Source organism: Marmota monax, unplaced genomic scaffold (genome assembly GCF_021218885.2).
Source record: "Marmota monax isolate L192 unplaced genomic scaffold, Marmota_monax_Labrador192_F-V1.1 WCK01_AAM20220418_F8-fsc00098, whole genome shotgun sequence".
NCBI lineage: Eukaryota > Metazoa > Chordata > Mammalia > Rodentia > Sciuridae > Marmota > Marmota monax.
The window spans coordinates 2,517,224-2,539,506 of NW_026694639.1; the positions used below are offsets into that span (position 1 = coordinate 2,517,224).

Genomic DNA, 22,283 nt, shown 5'->3' on the forward strand with positions numbered 1-22,283 from the left:
TTGTTTTAATGATGTTTAGATATGTTTTAAGGACATTAAAACATAGCTTAAAAAGAAAAAAAAAACCTAAAGTAGAAACATTCCCAGTGGGGTTTTTTTACTTTTTAATTTTTCTGGTAGGGAAGAGAAGTAGTAGTATCCAAGACTTTTCAGAGACTTTGAAATGTAGGGTCTCCTTTGAAATGCATGCTCTGGAGCTCTGGTAAGGAGGAGTGGGTGGTATAGAAAGAGACTTTTATGGTAAGGACAGCTCTTTGATAGAAATCTTTAATGTCTTTAGAAGTAACAGTTAATCATATGCACTTACTTAAACTCTGCGCAAGAAATTGAAAAGTCTTTTATAAAAACACTTGTTAGGAGGAAGATGAAGAAAAAAGAAAACGTTCTTAAGTATTTCAAAATGCTACGTTTTCTTCTAGATTTTGTGGATTTCTTTAAATGTGGTTAGGATTTTATATAATAAAATGCATCATATCCCAAGAAGCTGTCCTTTAAGATTTGGTCGTCTTCTTGCTGTGGAGTGGCTTGTGTGACAGGGAGGTGATCAGGATGCTGAGCAGGGGGAGAGGAAACTAGGCTTGAATCCTGACGCTCACTGCTTGGATTAGGTCCACTAGAGGTCATTTGGCCTGATCAGCTCATTTCTCATCTGTGTAGAACAAGAATAACTGATATTTCTTCTTCTTCTTCTTTAAAATTCTTTTTAGATATACATGATAGTAAGGAATACCTGATGTTTCTTAAGCTAAGTGCCATACAATTAAGTTAATTTTTTCCTTTCTCTTTCTTCTACCTGTGAGAATGTATTTCTGTTCTGAAAGCAATCTGTTTGACTTTATGAATTGACTGGGCAGCTGTGAGTTCACAGTTTTGGGGTCCTTCTCATGAGATAGAAGAAATTCGGATTGTTAGGACAAAAGGTTAAAACATTTGGCTTATTCCCCAGAGGCAAAAATACAATGTGTTCATCTTTAATGTTGGGTTTTCAGAGCATTAACAGTTAAACCTTCCCCTTGAAGGTCTGATCATTGTCTCAGTTCTGTGTTTCTCATGATATTTTCTCATCTTGCTTTGATTCCTGAATATTTTCGTTCCCTTCTGTGATCCTCCTGGGCTTTCTCTATTCTCGATTCGACTCTCTAATGTATTAAGTTACCAAAGGGTTTTCATTTGACATCTCTACTGTGTTACTTTGATTCAATAACAGAAGCTTTTATTTAAACTTGATCCAGTTGTGTTTTGATTCTTGAATAGTATTATTTGAAATTATCTTTATTGCCTTTTGGTATTAGTTTAGTTTAACTTATTTTTCGTTTGACACACGGCTCCTCTGGTGGAAATAATCCTGCTGGTGTCTGCTTATTTCGCTGTGAGGTTGCCTTTGATCTTTGCGTTTGTCTTCACTTTGCCTGCACCGGGGCTCTGCCTCCTGGTATTGCTTTGTATTCCTTTGGTTTCCCTTAACTTGTGTTTTTTTTTTGTTGTTGTTGTCATTGTGAGTATTTTTATGTGTTCGAAATCTCAGCCCACGTTTACCCTCCTCAGTTGGAGCTCGTGTTCCATTTGGCTTCAGGTACTTTACGTGTTTCTGTTTTCCTCTGGAGCATAAAAGGGTATAGGAGTGAAATGAAAAACAGATGCACTTTTCGAAATAGACATTTTCAGTTTTGCAGCCTTGTGAACTTTGTCATTTTGCTGTGAAAGAATCTTATTGGAATGACCTAGTCCTGCCTTCACTGACCCAAAGCAAGTTTCTGAATTCTGTGGGGTTTAACCTAGCCTAGATGGGCTGGGCTTCTAGCACTGTATCTCACTTAATATGTCTTCAAAAGAGATTAACTTGTAAGAGTTGCTTCAGAACATTCTGGAACTCAACCTATCATCCAAATGGTGCCAAGAGGGCAGTGAGCTCATTAGGTAGCCATTTGCCCTCCTGTTTTAGTGGTACCCATTGCTCCATTTGCTCAGACTGCAAATATTGATTCTCTCCCGTATGTGTGAGATGCTGGGAACCCACATATAAAAGAAATACATCTATTGTCGTCAAAGAGCTCATCGTATTCTATTAGGTGAACCAGATGGCGAAAATCATTGTACTCAGGAAGGTGTCATGAGGGAGTATTATCCAGGATTAGAATTAGCCAGGCAGAGAACAGGGTAAGGAGTGTTTTAGGCAGAAAAAATGGCATAGGAGAGAGTGTAGCATATTGGGGACTTGGTGTGGCTTGATGCCTCTTGAGCCTAGGCTGTGTGTGTCTTCACATGGGCTGAAGAAGAGCCCAGAACCAGAGGGTAGGTAGGGCTGAGTTCAACCTCTGCAGAGACAGAATTCAGTTGCATGTAACCCCAGGGCACTTTTCTTGGGCTTTCTCCTGTTGGAGATTTACAGGCTCTTTAGAGGACCAGTCACCTAGACTTGTAGGTACTCTGAGTGTTTTCTGAGAATCTGGGCTGCCTTAGGTGGTTTAGATGCTACTGAGGGAATGACTACTTGGGCATTAAGAGAACAGGAGGCCTTCTTAGCAGTCCTCCAGAGGAGTCAATTGTATAGAAACGGCACTGTGGATTTTCATGTCCAACGTTACAATGTCCCTTATCCTTGACATTTTTCATTTAGGTAAAAGAGCAGAGACATCAAACCAAAGCACCTTCCTACTATAACGGCTTTCAGACTCCACATGAAATATCCAATTTCAGGGTGTTTAATGGGCATCTCAAATCTTATATCTGAAACCAAGAACTTATTTCCTATCTCCCCCGCCAAAAAAAAAAAAAAATCCTCGCCTGTTCTTTGTGTTCACCCCCCCAGCTAATATTGGGGAAGGAACCTGGGAATCAACTTTATCACCTTTCTTCCTCTCACACTTCACATCTGATCCATCTATAAAACTGATGGCTCTATCTTCAAAATCCCCAATCCAGTCACCTATCACCCCTTCGGTTGCACCCAGAGAGAATCACCATCCTGTTTCACTGTGATTGTAAAATATGCTCCTGGTCTTTATGATTCTATTCTTACCTGCATTGGGCTGACCTCACCCCATTGGCAAAATGATCCTTGAAGAATCTACACCTGATCTCATTACAGCCTTGTTCAACATATTCTAATGGCTTGCAGTCACTCTTAGACTTAACCCCAAATTTATAATCTACAAGGGATTGCATGATCTGGTGATAAGTCTCCCTCGTCCTTGATCATATCTCTGATTACATCTTCCATCGGCCTCCCGACTCTAGCCATACAGCCCTCCTGGGTACTTTAGGATGACAGAAGTCCTCTCACCCTGAGCCTTTGCAATCACTGGGCCCTTTTCTGGAATGCTCCCCCAGTGTTGTGCCTTGCTCACTTCCTTCGGGTCTCTGATTAGATGCCAGGTAATCATGAAGACTCTCCTGGACCGCTCATCCCACACACGCCCATAACTCCCTATTCCCTGCTTTATTTTTCTCCTAAACTCTTTTTACCACTGCCATTTTATTAGTGTTCATTAATTCATATAGTATCTGTCTCCCCCAGAATAAAACGCTATTAGAATATAATCTTTTTGTCTGCTTTCTATTTCTTTGATATAGAAATTCTGCAATCAGCACCTGGATTATAGATACCCAGTAAATATTGTTGAGTACATAAATATGCACAAGTCTAAGTTTAACCCAAAATGTAAAGAATTTGCTTTGATACCCATACCCAATCAATGCAACTTCACATTAGTTTTATTGTCTAATTAAAGCTAATTTGATTTGAGAATAATCATACCACTTGCAGATTTTTGCCTTTTTTTTTTTTTTAAAAAAAAAGCAATAATCTTGGGCTGGGGATGTGGCTCAAGCGGTAGCGTGCTCACCTGGCATGTGTGCGGCCCGGGTTCGATCCTTAGCACCACATACAAACAAAGATGTTGTGTCCACCGAAAACTAAAAAAATCCAACTGGAACATACTATTGTGACCGATGTCTAAGCCAGAGTCAGCCAATGATCTTTCATAACCGGGAAAGCAGTAAATGATTCCAATGTTAGTACTTCTGTTCTCATATAAATACTTCTCACCCCAATGGTTTATTTTTCTTGTGATTCTGTAGGACTCAGTAGGGACTCACAAAATAAATGTGCTCATCAGAATTCTAGAATCATCCCTCCTTTATTATGGCCTTTATCTCTTTTACTCTGGTTATTGAGATCAGGAACTCCATGGGACAGGGAGTGAATGTGTCATGGCTTTCATCTTGGTACTTTAGCATAGGACCAGGAGTGCTCAGTAAATGAATGATGAAGGGAAGGAAATACAGGGCGAGAGCAGCTCCTCTCATACCTAGGCACAGTGTAGGTCACAGGGATGTGTTGAGTTTCTCAGGACAGTAGACATCCTTAAAAGATAAAATTATCATTACATTGAGAACAGAAATATTAAGCACAGGTACAATGTAATAATAAGCTATTAATATATTTTGAAAATGATGGATATATATCTAACCAGTATTATTTCCAAATCTCTCAATATGAATAATATCTGCAAAGTCACAATTATTTGCCTAGTGTTTGCATTAATTTTTTTGTTGATTTTTCTCTTCTCATGAGTGAGAAGAGAAAAATCAACAATAAATCAGTTTTTATGATTTTATAGATGGCATCTTGCCACTGGTTCAGGGTTTTTGGTTTTTAATCATAAGCATAGCTTTTAAATTAGATAAACAGAACTGCCTACTAGATAATCTACTCCTGGAAAAGGAAACGGATTCACTGTTGGTGGGAATGTATTGTTACAGTCATTAGGGAAAACAATATGGAGGTTGCTAAGAAAGTAAAAATAGAACAACCATATGACCCAGCAATTCCTCCTCTGGGTATATAAACAAAGGAGATTAAATCACTTACTATGTAAAGCTGTCTGAATTTCCATGTCTCCAGTGTAGCATTATTCCCTCCCAATCATTAAGATATAAAAACAACCTAAATGCCAATCAATGGGTGAATAAAGAACATGTAACACATCCACATTCAGCCTTAAAAAATGAAGATCCTGATATTTGCCACAACAGAGATGAACTTGGAGGACTAACTGAAATAAGCCAGACACAGAAAGAAAAATATTGCCCAAGGTTATGTGCAGAAAAAAATATTTTTTTTAAAAAAAGAGTTTAAATATACAGAAATAGAGAATATTACAAGGGTTGTCATGATGGTGGTGAGGGAGGGGATGGGGAAATGATGGTCAGAGGGTATAGGCTAGCAGGTCTGCAGGATGAGCAAGCCTAGAGATCTAATGCACAATAGAAGGACCACAGCTAATAAAAATGTACTTTATTAGGGATTTTTGTCAGGTAGATTTTAGCTGCTTTTCTTATATATATACAAAGTAACTGTGTGAGATGATAGATATGTTAATCTACTTCATTACAGTAATGATTTTACTATCTATCTTTATATATCCTATACTATCATGTTTTAAACCTTAAATATACTATCTAATTTATTTTTTAAAAAAGGAAAAGAAAATACACTTCTGATTTAGAAGTATTCATCTTCATTCAAAAAATTTGCTAATATTTCTATTTTAGACACTAATTTAATTTTATCATTACTAATTGGTGACCCCTGACTCTACTTCTCTCTCCCCAAAATATCCAACTTCTTCCTAAAGGAGCGTTTCCAAAGAAAATTCATTCAACCAGAGAATCTCAGTTCTGCTACATCCCAACCATACTTGAGTATTGTTATGTTCAAACTGAATTTGAGACGTTTGTTCTTATCTCACCCAAACGCGATGTTTTGTGTTTAGGAAGATTTGAAGAGTTGATTATAAAATAAATTTCTGTGATAAAAGTAATCAATAAAAGATGACTTACTGTTCCTTTTTAATATGAAATCCAACTAGTAGACTATTGCATGATTAAACCTAAGCATCTAACCAGTACATAGAGCCCATGGAAGGTACACATTATAAATTATTAGAAAAATTTATTTCTGTTCCTCCGTCAAGAAAAACCTTCAGGCTTCTGCTTGAATTTGAAGCTTTAGAGAAACTCATATTCTCTCTCTTCATTGAAATGAAATGAAAGGTTGTAAGTTTCCCTTTTTGCGTGGAGGAAGGGGTCAGGTCGTAATGAGCAGCATTTGTTTGAGGATGCATGTCTGACTTCCATTGATTGGCCAAGGTTCAGAGGGTCCGCTGATTCTTCAAGTAGCAAGCAGTAGAGCATGAGGAAATACGTTTCCTGTGAAGCTGAGCTATTGGGAGAAAGAGAAGCTGTCTCCATACTCTACATTCTTTATTTTCTTATTCTTTGGGGATAGTGCATACGTGTGTCTACATACCGTTAAGGACCATGTGCCATGGAAATATCATTAAAGACTCTAATTTGGGACAGAAATTAGTTCCCTTTTTATAGCAATGATCCTACTTATATTAGTGGTTTGAATTAGAGTTACAAGTTGGAGAGTTTATCCCAGCTTAAATAGCTAAAATAAGCAGCATCTCTGAGAAAGAAAAAGAATGCAAGTTGAAATTCAAATCCAAATGCAGGGGTAATTTGGCTAGATTATTCTTAAGCAAAATAGCAGGCATTCTTAAACCTGAAGTGTCTAGTCCTACTTAAACCATATTATGTCTTAGTTCAGTTCTGTCAGAGAATATTCACAGACTCATTTTTTTTTCCTAGAGAAAAACCACTTAGCTTTGAAATCACAATGTACTGCTTTTCTGGGCTTGTGGGAATTATCAAATTTAACTGGCAAATAATTTAAGATGTAACTAATTTTATGTTTTTTCAGTACTTAGGAACTGTAGAGTCTCCAAAATAATATTTTAGAAGGACTTAGATAACTAAGCCAAACATATAAATAAGATGCTTTGAAATGTAACATGTAAGGTTAGATACAAAACTACAATGTAGGTATATTTCCTTTTGCCGTTGAAAGATGATAAAGATTCTTTAATTATTCAATTTATACTTTAAGCAATGTTATAAACCTGATTATCTAAATTTAGGGAAGAAAATGGTTCAATTGTATCTTATATTTAATTATATGTTCAACTAAATCCTTAATATGTCTGTGGCAGTAATGCTGATCACTATTTTGATGCTGTCCTGGGGTGCATTTTTTTGGGTATTGTACAAAATGATTTTCAATGTTGGGTGTCGTCATAATGGGGGTAGTCATTGCTCAGTTGGAAAGTAGTCAAAGTTGCATTAGGAGCTGTGATATTTATTGGACATAAACTTGAAATTATTCATATAGAGAAAGATGAATGACTTGATAATTTCCCTGGACAAAATAGAATGGTATTGTCAGTGGGAAGAAGAAAGAAAAATCAATCTTTTTCTCTCCCTCCTCATTCCCTCCTTCCCTTTCTTTTAGACTTTTCAGAGTCCAAAATGACAAAAACAAACAAACAAACAAACAACAAAAACCCTGTAATCTCTTGCTTCAGAAGTGATCTGAGCTTCCTTTTCCAAAAGTGAAGGAATGATTGCTACTATGGTCTCTTCCAGAGATGTTCTGGCTTGTTTGATCAACCACACAAGCGTCAGCTTTTTCATTGGGTTTATTGCCCAAAACTGAACCCCCAACCACAACATAAGCCAGTGACAAATAGAGGAACCTCTGTGAGCCTAGCAAGCCTGACTTGCTGCTCAACCTGAGCTCTTAACCTTCAAGTTGTTTGTCTTTCTCTCCCTCCCACTCCTGCCAGCCCCCAGCAGATAAGATGGACTGCCTTGTCTTCAGACTTCAGATCATGTCCTCAGTCACTCCTGGAAGTTTCTCTGCTTTCCAGACCACAGTACTCTTGCACTTCCTGAATCCACAGTGGTTATTTTGAAATGGATCTTACCCCGTCTTGCCATGTCTTCCAACATCATTTTGGTGTGGTACAGTCAAGAGTTTGGACCACTGACACTAAAACCTGGTTCCCAGCCAGCTCTGATTTCTACCTGGTTCCTTAACCTCACTAACCTTCATATACTATTTCTGTAAAATGAAGATCATGGTGACATTCACACCAGTTTTTGCACATGACATGCTAAATACAGGGCCTGGCACACTCTAAATAGGGGAATTGGATGTCCCAAATTGCCTCAGACTAAGGGTGTTCCTAGGAAGCCCAACTCTCTGTGCGAAAACTGGGTATGCCCTGAGCAAACTGAATTGGTCCCCCTAATTGTGAGCATTTATCTTATTTAACTTTTACTGTTTGCCTATTTTGTATTCTTGGGGAAGTGAAATCTTATTTACAAATTTTCCTTGTTAACTTCCAGAGGGCTATGCACCTAGGTGCTTAATTATTTTTATATAACTCGTATTTTCTTAAGGGACTGGTGGTTGTGCAATGATGTGAATGTACTTCATGGCAAAGAACTGTACACTTAAAAATGGTTCAGATGGCAAATTGTATGATATGTATACTTTACCATAATAAGAATGATTTGCAATCTTAAAAGGTCTTATTAGTTTTATAAAGTAGTAATATTCTATATTATTATATAGTAATTAAATTTAGTGAAGAGTAGAAAATTAACACAAATAATATGGTAGTGTAGAGGGAGGAAATTGTCAGAAATATAGCATTAGCTTGAGAGAGAAGTTTTAATTTTGCAAAGACATGTTTTTGTCTTCACATTCCCCCTCTCTTAATGGTGACCAGCTCCTACTCTGGTCAGCCCCTGGGAAGCAGGGTCCATGTCCCTTCATGGTCTTGTGGCACTTGTCTTACCAGGAGTGGTCATATTAACCTTCTAATTTCTCACTAATGAACTTCCTTTCAATTCGGGTTTCTTCCCACAGTTCCTTCACATGGTTCATGGACCCTGCTGGGGTGGAAAATTTAATATATGAAGTGTTGATGAATTTTATTTTTTTGCATATTTCCCAAGATTGAGCGATTAGTTTGGATTATGATGATGATCAGGTGTGTCTTTAAACGTGATGGTTTTTACTCACCTGTGGATCATATCATTTTTCTGTTAAAGTCTATTAATTCCTGGTTTATCATGCAGTAAGCCTGTTCCTTAGGTAGTAATCTATTCATAACTTGTCATTAAAAACCAACAAACTAAAACCTAGAAGTAATCTGGCTTGTTTCTGTTTTCTTCAGAGAAAGAAAAATTTTTATAGTGTTAAGAATTCTCTCAGACAAAGAAATAGCATCTTGTTGTTAGATTAGGGATCAACTCCATGGTTTTAGTGCCCATTTATGGCTTGTGGGGGGGACTTAGTTGCCATGAAGACTTGAAGCTCTGACATGAAACTCAATGATGTGTTTAAGAGATATTTCAGCCTAAAAGTCCACATTGTGGAACTATTTTATTACCAATTAGCTTGGCCACCTTGCTCATGAACTCGATGGGATCTAATTAGAATCTGTCTTATTGTTTAATATTCACTTTTAATGAGCAGCCCTTTATACTTTGTCTTTTAGCAATCCCTCTTCGATTGTCTAAATAAAGATTCCTGTGCTAAAAACAAAACAAAACATCAGAACATTAATTTCTTTGACACACATTAGCTGATAAAACTGGTATTAGAGAATAATGGTGATCATTTCGTTGGATCCTGTATCCTTTATTGGAAAACTTTTCAAGAGTGATTTTCTCCTTATACTGGATTTTAAAAATAAAGGGGAGAAAGCCCCCAAAATTATATTCTCAGTTTATGTTATATTTATAGTCAATAAAGACTTTTTTTGGACAAGTTGACTTTGACCATATACTGAAGTCTGTAGTCATTTAAGCCTTCCACCTTGTGTTTAATGACTTGAGACCTATACTGTGCCTTCCCTAGCAAAAATAATTGTTCTGTTGTCACCCTGCTTAATTTTTGAACTTCTATTATTTTTCACTATTATGTCAAGTTGGAGCAATACCTATTTTTGGATAGTTGTTGTGATAATTAAAGAGCAGCATACAAGCACTGTACATGTGAAAGGACACTTCCTTCTCTTCCTTGACCAGCTATGGGTGTGTCCCCCAAATTGAACCTCTTTGGGGGTAACTTTCTCCCCTTACTATGGGTTCATATCCTTGATCCACTAATTTTAATCTCTGTAAATTTGCATAGATCTTCTCCTTTTCTTCAGTTTCAGATTTTTTAAAATATGTTTTTAGTTGTAGATGAACACAATATTTATTTTATTTTTGTGTGGTGCTGAGGATCAAACACAGTGCCTCACATGTGTTAGGCAAGTGCTCTACCACTGAGCCACAATCCCAGCCCCAGTTCCAGATTTCTTAAACCTCTTAAAAATGTTTTCCTCCCTTCTCACCTTCTATTTTGTGATCTTGAAATCAACACACTTCTTTATTTTAGTTTTATTTCTTTCCACTTTAAAAATAAACATTTAAATGAAAATATCGGGGGCTGGGGGTGGTAGAGGCCTTGGCTTCACTCCCAGCACTGCAAAACAACAACAAAACCCAAACCCAAAAATTACATGTGTAAAAATATATGCAATATATATGGGATGTTTTTGGAATAATTCTGCTGTGTACTAGGAGGAGACATTTTGGTTTCATAAGAATAGGAAGACATCCCAAAGACTGCCTGAAACGCTTGGTGCTTTAGTTAGCTTCCAGATCTCTGGTCAATGATCTCACCAATGTGAAATGAAAGTTGAGTCAAACTTCTGAGCTTTGTTGTTGTCTTAGGTTAACAAAAGCTCTTGTTTTGTGGCTTTGATGTTGTGGAAATGAAACTGTCAAATTCAAGCCACTTGGGTTGGAATACCATTGCACCTTTCTTGTTCAATATCAATGCTGAAGAAATCTGACCACCAGTTTAATGAAAGGACACCATGTGTTTTTCTCTTTTCCAAGATGTCCTTGTTTGTTGCAAAGTTAGCCTGATGTCTTGCCTTTTGAAAAATAGTTTGCATTCTACATTTCGTGGAAGAAATCCCATATGTGGAATGACTATCTTTCAACTGAATTCTTAACAAACTGAATTTTTGAAGCCATCACTTTAAATTTCCTTTTGCTTGTTTTATCTGTTTCCAAAAAAAATCCATGAGGCATAACTACAGAAAAGCAATGTTTTGCCTCTTTTAGCATTGACATTTGTTTTTACTAAGTTGATTCCTCTAGGCTCTCAGTTATATTTTTCACAGCCCCTAATAGGAGCTTCTTATTGCACCAGGTATAAAGTAGATAACAAGGTTTTATAACCCCAAAGGAACTTTTTGTTAAGTAATTCAGCCAAGGAGAGAAATAAGAATAATCAATAAAAGCATGAAGAGAAACCAGTAGGGCTAGATGGATAAAAGCTATTCTGCAGTGTCTCATTCTAAATTCTCTCCCAGCTCTCTCCAACCCACACCTATTGAGGACTAACACATTACTTTCTTTATTTTACTCAATAACAATAACTACTGCTTCTCTTTGAAGGGCAGATTTCAGCCATTGAATATACACACCATTTTTGAAATCCCAAATTAGAGAATATAATTCAAGAATAGAACATTCTTGAATGGTCACTACCTACAGGAACAGAATTGGAATTGTGATTTATAAACTGTGAAAATAAATGTATTACAGATTCTGAGTTAGCATATTTTTTTTCAATGTCCTTTCCTGAAAGTTTTATTCCAAAATATTTTGAGACAGTTTATCCTCTGTACCAAAAAAAGTAAAGTTCGTAGTTAATTAGTATAACAATGGATTAGAATTTAATTTTCTTAAGTACATGAACAGAGGCATTTATATTTAATCTTTAGAATTTGTAGATAGATTCAAATAATAATTAATGAAGAAATAACTAGTTTAAATGATTAGAAACAAGTTTACAACTGCCAGATCCAGGTATATGGATAAAATCACTGATTTATGCTTGTCATTGAAAAGGCCCTAAGTATCCAGAGCCATTTGCTTAATTGGGTAAAGATCCAGTTTCCCAGGACCATCCTGGCTCCAGGACAGTTGTCTTTGTCACTTCTCTTATGCCTGGCATGCCTTGAACATGGTGGACAGTCATAATTATTAGCCATTACGGAGACTTACTATGTGTCAGGCAATGCAGAAGCTGTGTGCACATTAGCTAGTAAGTGTTTGCTGAGAGTTGAAAGTCAATGCAGTCTTCAATACACAAAGAAGACCTTCTACCTAGCTATGTAAGGGGACCTAAATATTTATGGAAATTTCTTGATTTTTCATTGTGAGTGGATTTTGACAATTTCCTTAACATCTCTTGACATGAAATATTTAAGTTGTGTTGATAATCTTGAAAAGTGCTGTTTTCTGAAGTATTTGGTGTTTAATGCTATTTTAATAACTTTACAATGTACACTATGTAAAGATCTTGGCAATTCCTCTTAGATGCCTTATCTTGACGTTAAATAAAATTCATACCAGTTTGCAACATAAATTCACTCAAGAACTATTAAAAGAATCCCTATTCAATATTGGGGGAACACAGCAAGGTTTTATAACTTTCTGATCAGTAAGATACTTTAAAGTATCAATGATCTTGTGTGTCATTAGAATAAATTTATTTGTGAAAAGTATTATAACACCCAAGAATTACATCTGCTGATTTCTTTTATTATAAAACCTGTCTTCAAAAAATCAACCCATTACAATTACTATATCTTGCAACTTGGTTAAATGAAAATGGCAAACTATTAGGGATTTAATAACACATATTTGGTATAACCTTTATTAATGTAATATATACTTTTTCAAAACAATGAAGGGCATGCTACTAAATTACCTTCATTTATAGCTGTTTTCTGGTTACAAATATTTAAATATATAGAGAAACACATGCAACTATGTCTTTTGATTTTGTTGAGATTTTATCTAACTTCTGTGTTGGTTTCTCTAGAAATCAGAGTTTTTTTCAAAGTTCTTCAAAACAGAAACTGTGTGTTTTGAGTGCCATAATTGGTGGTGAGGACAGCACAAACTGAGTAAATCTCATTTGATCCCTTTTTGTTTGTTTGTTTGGTGCTGGGGATTGAACTCAGGGGTGCTCAACCACTGAGATATATCCCCAGAACTTATTAATTTTTATTTTGATACAGGGTCTCACTAAGTTGATCAGGGTGAATTGCTGAGGGTGGTCTTGAACTTGTGATCCTCCTGCCTCAGCCTCCAGAGTCACTGAGATTACAGATGTGTACCATCACGCCTGGCAGATACTTTTTCTTTCTTTCTTTCTTTTTTTTAAAACATAGGTAATGTGTATGAAATTCTTTAAGTGGTCTTGTTCCTCAGGCTTTAGTAAAAAAAAATACTCAAATAACTTACTTAGTCATGACTTATAGTCAAAAAGGAGAATTCATGTATTCTATATAAAGTTTTATTTAAAGGGTATAAACTTTGTACTGATAATTACTGAGCAGTCATACATTATTAAACATATGTTTTGTTTATCATCTTTGTTAAAGTAACATTCAGCTGTATATCTTAGTATTGAAAGTATCCATTATATGAGAATCACTCTGAAAATATTGATATTCTGCCATTGGTTTGGCAAACTAATTAAATTCCTTTAACATTCTTATTTTTATTTTGGAAAATGCCTATAAGAATGACATGTACAAATAAAAACATGATTTTGTTAAGGGATTATTGGAAATTTTTGTTTTGTGTTTACATCATTTTAACATAGTATCTATAAGAGTAATAAAATATTTAAAATATAATTTGCTGCATGCTTAACTGATTTTTTAAAAAAAATGTCCTTAATTACTGAGATTTGGACTAATCAAGAGATTGCTTATAACACTGCTACTCAAATTTCACATGACACTGCCAAAAGCATTTGTTTTCTGAAGCTTCTAGCAGAGCATGAAGCCTCTTTGAGGGTTCATTGGGGAGGGGTGTTTTAAAGCTAACTCTGTGGAATCTGTGTGTGTGTTTCATGTGCAGCGCCTGTTCTCCCTGGAGCTTACCAGCAAAGCCATTCCCAAGGCTATGGGTACATGCACCAGACCAGTGTGTCATCCATGAGGTCTATGCAGCACTCACCAAATCTAGTAAGTGTCATTTAAAGTGTTCCTACCTGGTCTTCCCATTTTACCTCGAAAATACAAATGCACGTGGAATACATTTGAAATGCTGATGGAGCATTGGAGATCAATGGTGACGTGTTGCCATTTATACAACTCTTTCAAAGGAACGCCAAAAATATATAGGTAAAGCTTTCAGAAAGGAAGGCATTAGTAGGCATTGTATGAAATAATCAAACGTACAAGAAATCTATTAGTTAGACATCTTAATGTGATCATGATTGGTATTAGTCAATTATAGAATCTTCATTTAGGACTAAAAAGGTACAAATATTTAATGGTCTTATTAATGAGTTAACCTTGATGATCATCAAGATGGCCATGGAGCTGATATAATTCTACTAAAATAGCTAATAGGATTTTGAATGTTCCCAACACAAAGAATTGATAAATGTCTGGGGTGATAGATCTGCCAGTTACCCTGATCTGATCATGATGCATTGTAGACATGCTTCAAAATGGGCTGCACTGTAGCCCATAAATTTGTACAATTACTATGTGTCAGTTAAAGATGTATTTTTGGAGAAAAAAAGGTCTTCAAGTCCCCCTGTTGAAAATCTTGAAATCTTTGAAGTCTTTTTTTTTTTTTTTTTTTTTTTTTTTTTTTTTTGCGGGAGGCGAAGTAGTGGGGATTGAACTTGGGTAACTGATGATCATCAATTACCGGGAATTGACCATTGAGCCACATCCCTAGCCCTATTTTGTATTTTATTAGAGACAGGGTCTCAATGAGTTGCTTAGCACCTCAAGGTTGCTGAGGCTGGCTTTGAACTAAAGATCCTCCTGCCTCAGCCTCCTGAGCTGCTGGGATTACAGCCATGCACCACTGTGCCCGGCCATCAGAAATCTTGAAATCTTGATAGATTAATTCAGTGTCAAGTTTGGAAGCAGTACTTGAGGTGATCAAGTTATGCTTTGCCTCTCATACTGAAATGGCATTTCCCAGCCCTATCACAGTCCCTTGGCCTTTGTCAAACACTTAGGAACATGCCACTTTTCTAAGCTGTAAGATAATTGGTACAAGTGTCTTGATGTCCCAGCTGGTTTCCTCAGCCCATGAATGCTGTTTTTGAGATTTTTCTGGTGGTTAATATTAGCTAAATTCTTATTGTTAAACAAAAATGAATATAGGAATACTCAAAATTCCTCATTATAACAAGGATTTAGTTATATGAACCTCCATATTCAGAACATTTTTATATTACGTTTCTATCATTGTGATACAACAACTGTAAAGGGAGTATATAATTTTTTAAAAAATTTGTTTTACATTTTTTTTAAAAAAGGGAAACAGAAATTCTTATTACCTATTTAGGAAAGATTCCTTGACTCTATTAGGAAGGACCAGTAGCAGAGGGGCAGTGGGTTCAGGCCCTGTCTGCCGCTGTGATGGGTTTGTCATCTGGAGACTATGGAACAGGGAGAATCTACATAATCTAGTTTCTGGGACCATCTGAAACTGGGGAAGTCAGCTTTATTGTTTCAAAGCCTACCTTTGAAGGCTAGATGATGATGGTGACAATGACGACGACGACGATGATGATGATGATTGTCTTTCCTCACTGTCTTTTCTCGCTATTCTGTTGTCTTTATCTCTGCTCCGACCCTCCAATGTTAAGTTCCCCCCTTCCTCTTAGACTGATAAAGTGAAGATCAACACAATTAGATGTTAGACTCTGGTTTACAGATTTCCCTAATGCAACATCCTGGAAGTCCTTCCTGGTCTTGTTCTATGTGTGGGAGAGTCTGCTGTGGCTAGCATGTGTGGCTGTGACAATCCTGGTACTCATTGTGTCATTCCTTCTTGCCTCCTCAGAGGACCTACAGAGCTATGTACGATTACAGTGCCCAGGATGAGGATGAGGTCTCCTTCCGAGATGGCGACTACATCGTCAACGTGCAGCCCATCGATGACGGCTGGATGTATGGCACAGTGCAGAGAACTGGGAGAACGGGCATGCTCCCAGCAAATTACATCGAGTTTGTGAATTAATTCCGTCTCCTTGCCCTTTGAGCTTTATTCTAATGTATCCCAAACCCAATCTTTTTAAAAGATAGAAGACACTTTTAAGCAACTTGGCAATTATTTTACAACAATGTATCCTTACTTTGACAATTAGACACACAGGTACCAGGAAGGAGGAGTGAATTTTGGCTGACTAGAGCAGCATATTCAGTAATTCCTGTAAACAAAAATCATTACTGTCTGGAGACCTGGTGCTGCTAATTGTGTTTGTGGTTTCCTTTGATTGGTGATTGAACCCTTCTGGGAAATGTATTTTTGTAGACTTTAATAGAGACGTTGATTGTCCCTTCAATGTAATGAGTGTGTGAAACTTCTTAGCTGTCACTTTGGAATCACCAGAAGCCAATTCTCAACTCAGTAACACAGCCAATAATTTAAAAACCGTTTAGCTTTTGAGTCATTAGGCAATTTCCAGTTCAACTGAAAATTGCCTACTATAATAAAATGTAAGCAGTGGCAGAATGATAGTCTGCTTAAAATTTTATTGACTGGTAGCCTTAGGGACCCAACAGGAAATTTCCTGGATCCCAAGGCTGACTGGAATCTGTTTATTTCTCACTTGCACCAAGGCATATCCTACTCCCCATTTACGTTCTGTGGACTCAAGTACTGCCCCGTTCCACAGAACATCAGGACCAAATAACTTCACAGCTACTCTGTAAAGGGCAAAGATTAATGTCATCTGTATTATTTCCCTAGTAGTGTTTACCCTGTTGCATGTCACGTAGGTTCAAGTTTCTGTATCATAGACAGCTGCACTGCCCATTCCTGTTGTTAAAAGCAAACAGTGTGGCTGATATCCAAAGCCCTCCCCTGTAGCTGCCAGCGCATCAGAAAAACATATATTGAGAAGTTGCTTGAGATTTTCCTGCTGTATTGCACTGTAGTTTTGAAGGATTTACACCTTAGGAAATAGATGTATACTCTAATAAATAAGTGATTTAGGTATTTATTGAGCGGCTTTCATTAACTTAATGCTGCTGTTGATTTAAAAGTGAAGAAAACTTAATATAATCCAGTGGAAAAAATGGCATATAGAGTGTACTAGGAAAAACCCCAGCAAACAAAAGTTACCAACTCCATATAGAGATGGTCTGGTTTTCTTATTTTGGAAAATGGTCTTCAAATTCTGGAATGGGATTCTAGCCATTAAGACTGGTTAATCAAAAAGGCTTTCTTTCTACTCTGTGATTTTTATTTTCTAAATCACATTCATAGGAATGCCATCAGAGATTTTTCAGTACAAGCCAAACAGTTTGTCTACTGAAAAAGACATGGTTGGCATGTTTTGGGTGACTTTTCAGGCATTTGCTAGATTCACAGCCATAAGTGTAACCTTTGCTGGTGGGTGTTGGAATTTCTCCTGGAGCCTGCAGTCAAGGTCACCAAGAGTTTGGTGTCTGTTGACAATTCTGTGTTTTTCTGATTGTGCCCTTTATTGTGACGTGCAACAGGGTAGCATTTGTGTAGAATCTGACTCTATAGTTGTGATGAAACTGAAAAAAAAAATGAAATTGCAAAAATAAAATGTATGGGCATTGGGGACATATTATTTGATATATTCAAGGAAATTAACAAAACAACCTATAAAACAACTTTTCTTGAATGTTTACTAGTCTAAAGGCCAAAGCTGGTTCATTAGCACCTTGGAAGAGTTAGCACATATTTTTGAAAATCTATAATTTCCCCCCTTTTTTACATTAAAAGATCAAAATAAGCTTTATTGCACTAAAGCTGTTTCTACAATACATTGATATGCAATTTAAAAGAGAAAAATTCAGGCAAAGATCTTGAGGTATTTAGAAGAGGTTTACAGATTACCAGATAGCCAGTGCAACTGATTTTCTGTCATTTAAATGGCCAGTCATAATTAAACTGATTAAACTCTATATCTGTTTTGCTGTCTTGTATAAATGCACAAAGACAACTGAACTTGCAATAATTTTGCAAAAATTTGTGCATTAAAATCAAGGGCAATAAGCCTGCTTAATTTGATTAGATTAAGAATGTCTTTAAGTTTTGCCCAGGTGGACCTCTTTTTTTTTTTTTTTTTCCCTCCTTTTTGGTGATCATTTAAAAAAAAAAGTAGCCACTGATTAAATTTCGGACTTAATATGGCAGAACAGGTACAATTTTTAGTAAATAGCACATATATTAGGAAGTTCAAAGGAACTAACTTAAAATAATACTTGTCATCAGGAAAGTTACCATAAAGTAATAGTTTGATGGTTCATGTTTTTCTTATCCATTGACTTTAAAATCAGATTCATTAAATGTAGAAGTCAGTACATGTGGAATAAGTGCTCTAAAATTTTAAGTTTCATATAATGTTTGCATAGCAAGCTGTTTCAGCTTCAAGACTCTAGGAATTAAGATCTGATCAGAATTCAGCTAAAGGGCAGTTATTTTCAATAAAGACTGAGGCAGAACAAGATATTGCATGCTTTTGAGATTAAAATTCGATAATGGTATCGTTACTAACGCTTGTGAGGATATTAAGCATCTCAGCAGAATATAAGCAACACGATACCAAATTGCTACTTTTACAGCCTCATTTTTTTTTTTAAAAAAAGCTACATTCTCGAACAACTTTTCTACTTTCCATATGCCTCCTGCCCACCTTTAATTTGGCAACAGATATCTCATAAGTAACACAGCTAAGGGAGAATTTTAAAACGCGTCTTTTAAAAATCAAGTTAAAGGCGGCTGTGTAAGTGCTAAGCACAGAGAGCATGCACCCGATTCCTTAGTGTGCCCTCAAGCCTGACAAAAGCACAAGGAACAGTTTGATACACTTTTAAAAAGTTTCTGAAAACAAAGCTGTTTATGGATCATATTTCTCTTGAGAAAAGGATAGCAACAGAATATATTGCTTTCATTGATAAGTATTTGTAGTACATATGGTTTTATTTTATTTTACTTACTAATTCTTATTCTCTAGAAAGCTGTCTCCCCTATGGCAAAGTGAGTTCTTCATGTCTCCTTGTTATTGTGTGCACATCTGCAGCATAGCCCAGTTTGAAATATTTATCTGGTTGTCAGCCCTCCACAGAGGCCTGCATCTTACCATGCCTCCCAACCTCCAGACCACACAGGGACTTGGAAGCACAGTTTCTTTAAGCACCTTGTATGAATATGGATGAGATTAGACCAGCCCCTCTCTTGCTTCTACTTACATGGCTTGAAGATGATGAAGATGTGGTTCTGCCAGTTTTACCACATTCTTTCTTTCCTGGTCCTCTCAGTGTTGAGCCTTACAACACTCAGGGAATTAGGAAGAAGATTTTTTTTTTCCAAAAGAGTTAGTGGAAATTCAAGAGTTGTACCTCGTTTTCAAGTTCATCCATCTCCAATGGAATGTTTTTAATGAAAAGATAAAGAAAATGGATATGATCTTCAATAGCACATCCCTATAGAAAGTGGATGTGGTTTATACCAAAATCATAATTCAGATATATAAAAAAGGTGCCTTTTTAATTGCCCTTGTTTATCCATTATGATCTTAGAAAGAAAACTAAGCAAGCAAGCTTCTGCCTATTCTATAGTAATATTTTATTATATGATTCGTATTTTTGTGGTGGGGAAGTGGGATGCTCCTGACAGATATTAAAGGTGGTAGCTGATTGTATTTTACCTTTAAAGGTTTAGAACTTTATAAAATGCTGACTTCTGCTATCTATTTCTGAAACATTCTTTGTGGATTTATATATAGTTAAGATGTAATAAATGCTAATTTGGGGATTTAAAATATCTATTGTAAGATAGAATGATTATATTATGAGACTGAATTCACTACATAAGATGAACTCCATAAGTTAATTATACTTTTGCATCTGATAATCTGAAAGTGACTAGACAGGGGTTGTTTGGGGTCATATGACATGATGATGATAAAACTTTAGCTAAGTAAGAAACTAGGTAAACTAACTTAGGGATGCTGAAACGAGAATCTCTTTCTGAAGTATTCCATGCCCTTTAAGACCCTTTTGAGCAACTATTGATGATCAAAAAAGTCAAGACATTGTATGATTTTTTTATTTTTTTATGGTCATCATTCCATGAAACTTAGACTCCTGGAATCCACAAACCTGGAAGGATCCCTGGCACGTATTCTCCCTGGTTGTCCATATTACTTCAGTATATTCATGGGAATTTCATAGGCTCTTTTGTGTTTGATATGTGGTATCCAGTTTGCATAGTATAAACTGTAATCCAATTGTTGTTAAGAATGATTTACTTTAATGAGAAAAGAGAAAACTGCTCCCCAGGCCCATTCCTGAGTGTCCCTACCATGAATAGCTGAGCATTTTGGAAGCAGCACCCAGTATGTAATGGGCATGATATGTGTGGAATTGTCGGTCTGTGATATAAATGCACATTTAATCATTGTGTAGCTTGACTCCTGATTGCTTCAAAATATGTAGTGTTATGGTGGATTAATTTGTGAGATTGTACTAACTTTGAGAGCATAACAGTTGTGAAGGAAACAATGGTTTTCAAATGAAGGGGCTTACAGAATGATATGATGTTATTAATATAGTTTGGCTTTTGTTATACAAATTGTTAACACCAGCTATTAAAATATATTTTAGTAGAAAGGCTTTAATCATGTTTTTTTCCTCTACACTGTGAATCTTTTAAGCCTTGGTGGACTAGAGAAACATTGTGCTGCCCAAAGGACTAACCTATGCAAACGAGTTCACATTTCAATGGATGTCACAGTAAATGTGTAACAAGACATACTTTCTCCTGCATTGAAATAATACATTAAGCCTAGCCTCCAATATGTATAGTGTAGTCACTCACAAACCGACCATACTCATTTAGTATTAGTATTTGTTTCAAAGTAAATCTCTTGTTTCAAAGTAAATCTATCGAAACTACTTGAACAATGTTAGAATAAAAATGACAAACGGGTATATGTTGGCCATGGGTCCCTGCAAGTGGTCTCTGATGGTAGAACTGTGTTCTCACATGCACTCTCTTTAGGGTCTAAATATTCTGTTTCCTCTTTCTGTATTTGTAAAACATTATAATGCATTAATTTCCTATTACCCATTTGGTTTGCTTAAATAAATGCAGGATATAACAAAATGGTTCTACTTCTTGACTGTCACCGTGGTTTCTCGGAGCACAAGTCACTAGACACAGGGTCACTACCGAACCCGACTATAGCCTGGGTATTGGGTTTTAAACTCGTGTTAAACTGCATCAAAGCTGAATGCTGGTTTGGGCCAGTCATTTCAAATATGCCCCCCTTCCCCAACCCAGAATGAACTTAGTTTTAGGTGATAATAATATGATGCTTTTTCAAGCTTAGTATCTTACTGATTTCATATCAAAGTACTACAATCATGCATCATTGTAGTTAACTTCTTTCAGGATTGAATTCCTCACATGTCCTCACTAATACAATTCTAATTTTCTTGTTTTCGTAAGATGAAAGAAACAGCTTGGAGCAAAAAAAAAAAATGCACAAATTGAATACATGAAGTGGAAAGATACTCTGATCTCTGCTAAAAATGGCTCATTTGTTGTAGAAAATAATTGCTTCCCTCCTCCAATTTTCCCATAGTTGAAAAAGTGAGTTCCTATTTTTGCCCTCATATAAATTTCAGTAGATTAGGTCTTAGCCTTATCATATTATTTTGTAGAAGTTCCTCTTTGGTGCAAAGTCCTTACTAATTGTAAACTAATAAGCTTTATGGATAACACCTGCTCTTAGAATAAACACTTCAACCAATTCTTGAATTTCCTGTTTTTTATATGTCAAAAGTATGAATTGTATATTTCATGTATTATTAATCAGACTCATGATATTTGAAATTACAAAGCAGCACAGTTACTATTTATTTGAAGAATTTCCTATCTTTTTCTGCCTCCAAGACTTTTTTCTTTCATGATTATAAATTTGCTCTTTGAAACTCTGGTGGCAGAGGAAATAATTAACTTAAGAAGATTTTTGCTTTTCTGACCTTAAAAACGTTAGGTTTAGAATGTACAGTGTTTATGACTTTATCGTGCTACCTTATAAATTTGTGAAGTTGGTGTTTTGTATAATTGAGACGTGAATGATCACCAGAAACCTACCAAAACAGTGTTCTACAAAAACACTCAGACATAACGAAATGAAAAGTAGATAAAAGCAAAGTTTTGTTCCTTTGTTTATGTAATCTGCTTCTCCTACTCAGAAAGGTTGAGTAAGGGTTTTGTGGTGGCAGAAAACTGGACATGGTCCAAGGGTGAACGTCAATTTT

At 36.1% G+C, this 22,283-nt stretch overlaps 1 protein-coding gene across 9 annotated transcripts in view; it reads left to right on the forward strand.

Moving 5' to 3' along the window:
- Nucleotides 1-21,777, forward strand: part of Nebl (nebulette) — a 337,044-nt gene extending 315,267 nt beyond the window's left edge. For 7 of the 9 annotated variants that reach the window (XM_046423014.2, XM_046423011.2, XM_058572293.1 and 4 more), the window contains 2 exons: nucleotides 13,861-13,967; nucleotides 15,817-21,777. In XM_046423014.2, coding sequence (XP_046278970.1) covers nucleotides 13,861-13,967; nucleotides 15,817-15,993 — 284 coding nt within the window. In that variant the 3' untranslated portion in view covers nucleotides 15,994-21,777. Of the gene's footprint in view, nucleotides 1-7,691; nucleotides 9,700-13,860; nucleotides 13,968-15,816 lie in introns of those variants that run through there. The other 2 variants (XM_046423009.2, XM_046423010.2) reach the window with 1 other exon arrangement.
- Nucleotides 21,778-22,283: the final 506 nt, after the last annotated feature.